The sequence below is a fragment of the Meleagris gallopavo genome, chromosome 3, assembly GCF_000146605.3.
Source record: "Meleagris gallopavo isolate NT-WF06-2002-E0010 breed Aviagen turkey brand Nicholas breeding stock chromosome 3, Turkey_5.1, whole genome shotgun sequence".
NCBI lineage: Eukaryota > Metazoa > Chordata > Aves > Galliformes > Phasianidae > Meleagris > Meleagris gallopavo.
This window is the reverse complement of record NC_015013.2, coordinates 71,183,143-71,193,729: the sequence shown is the minus strand read 5'-3', so window position 1 is coordinate 71,193,729 and position 10,587 is coordinate 71,183,143. Positions and strand designations below refer to the sequence as shown.

Sequence of the window (10,587 nt, the reverse complement as noted above, 5' to 3'; positions counted from 1 at the left end):
GCTCCCTGTGAGGAGCTGCAGCCACCATCAGGCCTCCCCTCAGCTCCTTTGCTCTGGGCTGCACAAACACAGCGGCCTCAGCCGCTCCTCATACGTTTTGCCTTTTAGACCATTCACCATCTTCATGGCCACCCTTTGTACAATCTCTAATAATTTTATGTGCTGCAGACTGTTCTATAACGTCTATATTCTCCTTATTCTCCAAAAGTAACTTTTGAATCTTAAACAAGCAAAAAAAACCCCAAACAAACAAAATGATTAACTGCCGGTAATTCATGTTCACATAAAACAAACAGAAGAAATAATGATGAAGGTGCTAACCCAAAGCAATGAAATCTTCCAGCTGTCCAGGCTGCCCTCGTGCTACTGGTCCCTGGTACAACAGAAGGCCATCCGCGACTTCAGTGATGAACTCTAAGGAGATGCGACTCTCAAAGCAAGGCTTAAGAGGAGGGAACCAGGCATAGCCATGGCCCTTAAAGCTGTGTTTTGTTTGCTGGCAGTCTGGTCCGTGAAAATTAGCAGAACATCTGCATCTATTAAAAATAAGAAAAGAATTTGCCATCTAAGCAGAACTCTCCAAGGGCTCATCCCATTGTAGAACTGAACCTAGGAGCTTCTGTTGCCTCGGCCACAGCAAGTTAAACAAGCACTAGCAAAACTTTCTTTATAAAGGGAGCCCCATTTACTTGTTTGTTCAAATGCTATTAGCTCTAGTTCTAGCAAGAATAATTCTGTGAATTTGTTATATACAAAGCACATGAAAAACTTTGATCTCTTCAGTCAGATAAGGGGAAGGACAGGGGAGAAATTCAGTCTGCAGTTACAAAAAGTGTAAGGAAAACCCAAGTGTGACAGAAATGGGAAAGATATCAGGCAGGGAGAACAGCTGAACTCCTATTTCTTGGTTTCCCATAGTTGACTAGTACCTTGTGAGAGCAGAATGACATGGCTGGGATGCAGCAAAAGTCCACTCATAAAACTACTGAAAATGCAGCAGAAATGAAGGAGCCTCGGAATTGAGCAGATAGTACGTAGCAAGGAGCTACCAAATATAACAGTATTTCTAGGCAGCAAAATCTCCCTGCTTGATTACAGCTGAGCAGCACTGTCAGCCTGAGATCTGCTCTGTGACCAAGGCTTCTGCATCTTCAGATAGGGCAGACAGTACTCAGACTATCAAGGCTCTTCAGGAGATACTGGCTAGTTGTTTCTGCGTTACTATGCTGGGATTTTTCAGCTTCATACTATTTTGTTGATGAGATGTCACTTTTGGAGGTAAAAAGGAGGCAAGGATCATGAGGAAGAGGTTATTAAGTAATGTAAGTGATTAAAGTGTTCAATGACATTGAGGTGGGGTGCATGAAACAAGGACATCTTGCAGGGTGACAATAAAGGAACCATGACTGCTTGCAAGATTCCCAAGGGTTTCCTGGAGACTACAACAAACCTAAGTACCTACTTGAAAACAGAAGTCTGTTTGCTGGACCCGTGTGAAGTATTCTGACCTGTCACAGGGAGGAAACATGCAGTGACATCCATCCCCCCAAGCTGCCTGTCCTCCTCCTTACAGACCGATATAGAAGCACTCTGCTTGCACCCCAGACAAAGCTCTAACCAACCTGTAGCCCAAATCAGTATCCACACATGTGCCGCCATTCAGACATGGGTTTGTCTGGTAAGAGGAACAAGAGAGATGAGGACTCTCCCGAGCTGCACAGCTACACAGGGCACTGCTCAGGACTGTCACAGACACCAGTGAAATGCTTCCAGCTGTGGTTATCGTTGGCACATGACTGTGCTCATACTTGCTGATGCATCCGCTGCTATGAGTGCAGTTTGCGGTCACACATTCATCAATGCCAATCTGGGTGATATTTATATCCAAGATGTTTTCCAGCTGCGGAGAACAATTAGTTATATTCATCTCGCTTATCCACAAGAGGAAGCTGACAAGTGACAGCCATGAAAAGCGCAAGTCTTATTTATTCTCAAAACTGATTGCTCTGCCATTTCCTTCCATCATCTACCACAGTCTGTGCAGCCAAAGGCAGCTCAGCCTGGTATGTGTTAAGGCGAAAGCCTTGATAGAAGTCAATTATAATGTGAGTAAGCATTTAGAAGGCAAAAGTCTTGCCACAGTCTTCATAAGTTAAGTGAGTAAGTTTTATTCACTTTTAGTTCTGATGGATTATTTCCATAGAATCTGAGATGTACTTTTAATTTGGACTTGTGTCTTAATACTAGGAAGGGTGAACTAGCCTTGGCAAGCCTTTTCTGGCAACAGTGAGTTATTACTGCAGCATTGATTACACATTTCCAACAGAGAGTCATTTAGATTTCAGCAAGACTTTCTTTTTCTTTTTTGGGATGTGCACAAACTTCATTACATTTTCAATGCATACATCCAACTTATTTCTCCACTGGACAATGGTTATTTTACTGCTTTGCTCTCTTTACTTAGAAAGCTGGAACTGTTGAGTGAGCACAGGTTTGTGAGCTTTAGCTACAGAACATTTCTGTATAAGAGAAAATAAACTGAAACATTAAGGCACCGTGTAGAAAGGTAGCAGCCAGACAACATCCTTTTTACAGGGTTTTACAGTCTTTTCAACAGGCAAAACATGTTCACATTCTCAAAAGTTAGATCACTGTGACTCAATATGAGGCTTTTAAAACTTTCCTATTTGAAACTTTTAATATAAATGTTACAGGACAATTCGACTTTGTTGATTAAAATTATCCATTTTTCTCCCACATTATTCCCTCAGTCCTCCTAAATAGACACATTCACTAGGCAGTGGACATTATCTGAACAGATGCAATGAGAAGATGCTGTGGTTTCTTATGTTTTATATGTACTTACCCATGCTCTGGAGGCTGCTACATTGCCATTAAGTTTTTCTGCTTTATAATAGGGGGGGCCATAAACTGCAAACCAAACATCAACCCCTCGTGTTTGACTTGACTTTAGCACACTGAAAATGTGAACATTTTCAAGTTGGACTGATATGATTTCTGAGAGCAGCTTCTTCAACTGGTTGTATTTACTCTCTTTTTCAGGGAATTGGGATATGAACTCCTCTGGGGTGATATCTGTAACAGAATTTAAACAAACACATGCCTCATAACTACTATAGCAATAAAAGAGGAGACCACTGCAGAGCAAATATAAAAGCTGCAGAACATGAATTCAGCTGCAAATTCATGACTGTTTTCACTTTTAGGCTCTGAAATTTTTCATGTTGGCTTCCGCTCCAAACTTGTGTTCTGAAGCTTTTTGAATCTTATTTGTTTCTTTCTTTTTTATTCTTTTAAATCAGAAACATAGTTAAGAATATTTTACTTTTTCACAAAGATTGAAACAATTTCCTGAATTTCAGGCAGGCAGTTGTTCAAACAAGGATTTTTTTTCTGAAACATAAATTGGTGTTTTGTTGAAAAGTTGGTGTAGAAATCTTGTATCTTTGTTTTCAGCATCTGACAAGCATTTCTGGCTGATTTTTCTCCAGACATTTTCCTTACATACAGTAAGGACATGTCAGAAGACCATGCAAATGTAGATGCATTTTCAAACCCTCACCCACAGCAAGCTACTAACTCCTATCATGTTAAAGAGCATTAAAATTCTAAGTAACGTGGCAGTAACACTGAAGAAGTAGATTTCTGCATTATGATCCTAATATACTTCATCTCCTTACTTACCTTTGATTTGTAAAGAACCAGCATTATGGAGGGCATCATCTTTGATTTCCTTCACTATAACCTTTACAGTTGAGACAACATCTGGCCAAACACCGTCGATGACTCTAACCTTTATGTTGTATGTTCCCGGTGGGGTTCCTTCTTTAATAGTTAGCAAACCTGAGTTATCATTAAGGATAAAGTACCTGCAATAAGAGTTAAGCCAAGGAACAAGCTATGAGAAGTTAAAAAGATAAGAAGTAATTATTATCACTGATGGTTCTTCTGATGCACTTTATTTTGGGAAAGCTACTAAAGACGGCAGATGTGTTCCCTCGTGAAGGAACAAGGCAGAACCTCCTACTGACCCTCTAGGAGTCACTGAGAGTACATTGAGAAGGTTTCTTCCTCCTTCTATGGCATAGAAAACTGAGTAGGAAGACTGTGGCTACTGTAGCCATACCTTTGGAAACAGCATGAATTGCCAATTTAGGTACATTCATTCCAATGGACACAACCCACCCCAATGGCATGTGTACATCCCATCTGCTCACAACTTCGGTGTGAACACATCCGACACATATTAGCTCTTATAAACGGTGGTGACACTGGAACACTAAACCCCAGGAGTCAGGAGAAGAGAGGCTGGAAAGCAGTGGGTAGTTCTTCCTGTAGTGGCTCAATGGTTATGGATATGACTAAGAACGGGGATTTTGGAACAGTGTCCTAGTGGATAGGGCACCCCAGTAGGCAACAGGTAACGGATCGCTTTGGCATGCAGCATTATTTACTGTCGTCTCACACTCAGAAGGGATTCTGGAGAGCAATCTTACCAACAACCTGCTTTTGCACACTTGTTTTCAAATAAAGACAGTTTAAATACATTTAATGTTTTGTGTATGTGGGTAATTTTTCCATACATTTCACCAAACTTCCACTTTTCTGTCTAAATACCTTGATGTTTTTCCTTCAAATTGGTAAATTTTACGATCCCAATCATCCTCATCAGGGGCAAGGACTTGACCCAAGACAGTCGTAGGCAGGATACCTAAAACAACATAGTACATAACTGGCATAGTCAGAACAATCACATCTTCACAAACAGATTGGCCACTCAAGGATTACTGGTTTGCCTTAAACCTTAAGCCCCTATAGAAATAGTTATGCTGATTCCTTGAAGATGCGCATCAGTATGTAAATACGATGTGCTGTAATGCTAACTGGGTGTTTGCTACGCGGCTGTATGGATTCAATGCAATCATGGCCTGCATGAAAAAATAATCAGGAAGGAAAAAACTAGCCACCTCTGAATAAAGATGCAAGAGAGATCCAGAAACAATGCCAGAACAATTCTTTTCACTATTTTGGCTGTAATCCCCAACCAGTTTGAAGAGTGGTTTAGACAGGGATTGGGGTTTGGCAGAAAAAACAACCAAAATACTGATTGAATTACAAAGGGCAAAAAAAAACCTCAAACAAACAATAGCAATTTGGAAGAAATTGCAGCAACATTGAGAGGATGTCTAAAATATAGTAACCAGGCTTATTTGGGTAGGTGGTAAGACTTTGGGGTGAGAGGGAAAGTGGTATGTATTGTGCTGTTCTTAAATCCTCTAAGAAAAACTCACAAATGAATGGTTTGGAGTTTGCTTTTGTTTCAAATCAATAGCCATTTCTGAAGGGAAGATCCACAAATATTTCAATTCATATATCTATTAAGTAGAGAATCAAGGATACATAAAGAGCAAAGAATGCAGGATTTCACCTTGTGAAAGGAAATAGCACAAACACTGAAATCTGAGGGGCTGCAAGCAGCAGCAATAGAACAACAATAGAAAATTGCACTTCTTCTGAAGCTGTGACAATATTCATTTGGTATTTTGCAGAAGAAAGTATGTGGGATGCCCTGGTCTTTGATTGCTATATTATACAAATGTAACACACAACACAACAGTAACCGTCTGAGTCTGTTTCAGCTGAACATTTAAAATAGCCAAAGATGTTTAGACTTGCTTCTCCTTCCCAGAAATCAGCAGTACAGATGAGTTTTACCTGGAAAGGGGCAGCTAACAGAAAATTCAGGCTTAATGAAAAGATCTGGTACTTGGCTTAGAAGCAGAGACTCTCAGTTTTTGACAGGAAAAAAAAAAAAGGCTTGGTTTCAACTTTACAATAAGCTGAATTGAGAGTGGGCATAGAACATGCAGAACATTTCAATACAAACAGAAGGCCAAATAGAGCATCTGTACAGAAGTAGTTTCTACTGTGCCCACAATTCATACCCTATTTAATGTGCTATTGCACCATATGTCATACAGCAGAGAAGAGGAATGAAGGACTGACCTGAGCCTACATGGATGCAAGCAACCCAATATCTTTTTACTTGTGTGGTTTAACTTGCTGATGGGCATATTATGTAGGACACTGGATCACAGGAGAACTGCTATCTAATTGCCAAAAGAGCAGGAAAGGAGATCTCTCTCACACTGCTGCAGCCAACATCTGCAGAAAATTGCCCCCTAATAGCAATTGTCAGCTTTTCTTTTTTTTTCTCTGATATGTTAACTGTGCTGTAAAACTGCACCTGGAAACAAGCAATCATTACTCAAGTATGATAAAAACATACATAGAATAGCAGCCAGCTATCCTCTTAAATGAAGGCTGTCTCAGTGTCTTTCACAAAGCAAGAGGCCCAGAGACCTTTGCACTGCCCACTACCATTCTTTATGTGGGCGAACCTCAGTGGCACCTCTGCTAAGATCTTAACTTATGTGGAACACACCAAAGTCCTCTGAAGAATCTCACAGCTGCTCCTTTAATACTGTAATACTTGGATGCAAGCATCAGAGAAGGACTTACCATCATAGCTGTAGATGAGACATTCCATGTAGCCAGCAGAATGTGGGTGATCATTTTGGTCCCCAATATTCACAGTTAATGTGTTGGTGGAGCTCATGGGTGGAATCCCACTGTCTGTGATCAGAATGGGCAGGTGGAATACCTTGTGCACTTCCCTGTCAAAGGTACGCAGTGCAGTAAGCAAGGCACTGCCATTATGGAAATCCTGCAAGCGGAAGTTACCAAGACTGTCAAAATTGCTAAGTAAATGAAAGGAGAAAGGTGCTCCGTTAGCAGCAGTGTCACGATCCTTTGCGTACAGTAAAGTAGAGGTCTCATTCATTTGGACAGACTGTGGAGAAGCTGTGTTCTCCCAGACCACTGGGTTATAATGGGCCTCAAACTCTGGCCCATTGTCATTTATATCTTGCAGAGTCACTAGAACTGTGGCACTGCAAGCCAGAGGGGGCTGCCCCATATCAGTGGCAGTAACAATGAGCTGGTATTGTGTCACTGTCTCGTGATCTAGCACTCCTGCAACTATCACCCAGCCATCACTAGCCACAGAAAATTGGCCACTTGGGTCAGACTTGTTTAGCAAATGGAAAGAGAACCTTCCATTCAGGCCAGAATCCAAGTCAACAGCAGAAACTTGAACAACTTTGGTGCCTAGAGGCACATCTTCTGCCAGAGATACCACTTCATAGAACTGGGGGTAGAAGACAGGAGCATGGTCGTTGGCATCCTCCACATAGATGACACAATGAGCAATGCTGAAGAAATCCATGTCCTCTGCTTTCACAGTCAAATTAAACACCCTCTCATGAGGCTTCTCAAAATCAATCTGCTTTCGTAGATGGATAAACCCACAGTTGTTGACTTTATCTGTCTCTATGGAGAACTTGTGGTCATTGTCACCGTCAAGGATGCTGAATGTCACCATGGCATTTTCTCCCTCATCTCTGTCCACAGCAGACACCACCGCAACCTCAGTGTTAATACTCGCATTCTCAGAGACAAATGCTGTGTAGATCCTTTGTAGGAAGACTGGAGCATGATCGTTTACATCAGTCACCAGAATAGTGGCAGTGCCTGTCCCAATGAGTCCTCCTCCGTCTCTGGCCTCAACCACTAATAGGTACTTGTCTTCTTTCTCCCGATCCAGGGACCTAAGCATGGTATAGATGGTGCCACTAACTGGGTTAATTGAAAACAAGTTCAGGTTAATTTCATTTTGGACATTCTGAATGATTCGGTATGTTAGCACAGCATTCCTGCTGGCCTTTGGGTCATCAAGGTCCACTGCTGTCATCTCCATGACAGATGTGTCTGCTGGGGAATCCTCAGGGACATAACCCGTGAAACAATCATCTGACACACAGAGAAAAAGGGGTGCATTGTCATTCGTGTCCCTCACTTCTATGATCACATCTGCAAAGCCAGTCAGTCCCTCTCCGCTCTCATCCGTTGCAAGAACAAGAAAGTGCCACGTTGATCGTTTCTCACGGTCCAATCTTCTGTTTGCACTGATCTCACCCGTGTTCTCATTGATGCTGAATTCACTCCCAGCTCCCTGTCCATGCAGGGAGTAGCTAATAGCATTTTGATCTGCCTCTTGGTCGGGGTCTGTTGCAGACACCTAGAACAAATCACAGCAGGGAAACATTTATGCAAAAGAAACAGTAAAACACTCTTCTTTTATTGCTAACAGTTAGGATTATGCAGGCTAAAAAAATAGCATGCATTTTAATAACAAACATCTCTTGGCTTGAGTCATCCAGGTCAAGTACTTTCAATAAACATCAATGCACAGCCTGGAGAAACAAAAAGATCATGTTTAGACTAATATATTCTACTTTACATTTTATTTTGGAAAGAGGAAATAACTGCGGAAAGAAGAAAGTGGGAATAATAATAGATCTGTTGAACATATGTTTCTTATGAAACTATTCAGAGCTGTAATACAAAGAGAAATAGGGACTTTCTCTCAGAGCAAACAGAAGACTGTGAAGACAGGGTGGCCGCACATCCAAGCTGATTACCAGCATAGAGAACTCCCAGCTCCTGATCTGCACTCAGGGATAGTTTGGAAGACTACTAGTTAGGCCAGAATGGCAATCCTCTTGCCAGGGCATGCTCTAACAACAAAAAAGTGAAGATGACCGAGTCCCACAGTCAAAGAACATTCCATGTAAATGTTTATTTTGTATAGCCACAGAGTCTGTGAATTTAAATGTATGAAGTATGTGTGTCTCTGCAAACTTAAATGCGTGAGCTCAAATAAACATTCCTTTGCTTTGTAAGGAAAGCCAACTTATTTTTCAACATTTGTGATGGTCAAGGGAGAAAGTTCACACAGATTCAACCAGGCTCTCTTTATTCTCTTGTTTACAGAAAGTCGATAGCTAAATCCCAGTTACCAAGGTTTACTCACTTGAAACTGTCTCCTTCTATTTGTGTGAATGGATGGGATTGAGCCATCCTGAGCTCAATCCTGGAAGAAAAAGTCAGGTTTTGTTCAGCTTCATGCAAACTCTTTTACCTTTAGAACAAGTACAGGCAGATCTGTGAGCTCCTCCAGGACACTGCCCTGATATTCATTCTGAGTGAAGACTGGTGCTTCATCATTCTTATTGACAACATTGATGATGATAAGAGTGTGATTTTCCCATTTTCCATCAGATGCTACAAGCCGGAGTTCATAACGTTGTTCTTCTTCATAATCCAGAGACTGAACGATGAAGACAGTACCAGCTTCAGGATCCACATCAAAAACACCTTTTGTGTTTCCTGATGTGATCTGATACCTGAGTTTGGCATTTGCACCTACAAGAGAAAGCAAATGACCATGGCCTGTATGCTCCCTCTTCAGTTCAGTCCTACGTGGTGGACATGTACTTGAGACAAACCTTATTCACTCAAATTGGAAAAGGCTGTTACAGAGCGTGTAGGAAACACAATCACAAACAGAACAATCCATGTATGTAATCTGAAGGGTATGTGTATGGGAGATTTGGGGTCCGATCTGTATTTTTAGCTACGGATATGATTTGCAGTCACAGACAAGTCCCTGTTTATTGATAACAGAAGAATTGTGTGCCTCTAATTTATTGTTCACTCACTTAAAATAAAAAGGTAAAACACCTAATTAAAATATTAGAAGCTGTTTCTGCTTAGGGTTTCCTTAACCTTCTACTTCAAGTGCCAACATTCCTTAATTTTTTTGGTTTCTTTTTTTTACCACTGGATGGTGCTAAAATATAATGGCATTGCTCTATTTTGAGAAAGAATTCATCTGAGAACATTTGACCTGTAAATTTGACCACTAGAGAAACAGCTTTATGGACAACACTTAGGAATACTAAGAGGACTTAAAGAGAAAGACATGCAGGGTAAGACCACTCACCCTCATCTCGATCATCTGCCGTTGCTGTCACAACCGGACTTCCAACATCCCTGTCTTCATCTACGCTGACCTCATACACCAGCTGAGGAAATGCTGGGGCATTGTCATTCACGTCACTAACAAAAATCCTTACATAGGCTGTGTCTAAGGAGATGCAAGATGAACAAGCACACTAGAAAGGCAGAGGTGAAACACCTTATTCCAGACAGCTCACACACTTTCCTAGTCTAGTAAAGCTAAGGAGCCCAATTTCTGATATCTTTACCTAATATAGAATTTGTTACTAGCTTTACCTGTGTTGGGCTGCTCATGGACACCAGGTCTGGCAGATTTTGAAGAGTCCTGAGATTGAACTTCAATCAAATAAGAGACTCTTTTCTCTCTGTCAAAAGATGCTTGGGTGGAAATAATTCCTGTCTCAGGTTCAATGGTGAAGAACTGGTAGTCCTCACTAGCATCTTTCAATATAAAGTAGCGAACCTAAAAGGAAAATAGTCAAGGTAGGTTGGATTTTCCACTTCCATTTTCATGTCCAGGTGTCATGACTTCCCTCTCCCTCACTAGCTTTCTGGGTCTCTCCCAGAGATTGCAAGATGGCAATGCTCTAAGGGAAAAAGCTCTCATCTGGACAGAATTTGAGAAGACTTTTCTCTATTTCA

At 41.2% G+C, this 10,587-nt stretch overlaps 1 protein-coding gene across 1 annotated transcript in view; it reads right to left on the bottom strand.

Annotated features, from left to right (window-relative positions):
- LOC100545676 (neural-cadherin-like) overlaps positions 1 to 10,587 on the bottom strand; it is a 38,489-nt gene that overhangs the window by 11,923 nt on the left and 15,979 nt on the right. The window contains exons 15-23 of the mRNA XM_031552968.1: positions 10,222 to 10,408; positions 9,929 to 10,072; positions 9,065 to 9,348; positions 6,544 to 8,161; positions 4,639 to 4,732; positions 3,706 to 3,890; positions 2,867 to 3,096; positions 1,623 to 1,900; positions 322 to 536 (exon numbers count right to left, since the gene is read on the bottom strand). Coding sequence (XP_031408828.1) covers positions 322 to 536; positions 1,623 to 1,900; positions 2,867 to 3,096; positions 3,706 to 3,890; positions 4,639 to 4,732; positions 6,544 to 8,161; positions 9,065 to 9,348; positions 9,929 to 10,072; positions 10,222 to 10,408 — 3,235 coding nt within the window. The remainder of the gene's footprint in view (positions 1 to 321; positions 537 to 1,622; positions 1,901 to 2,866; positions 3,097 to 3,705; positions 3,891 to 4,638; positions 4,733 to 6,543; positions 8,162 to 9,064; positions 9,349 to 9,928; positions 10,073 to 10,221; positions 10,409 to 10,587) is intronic.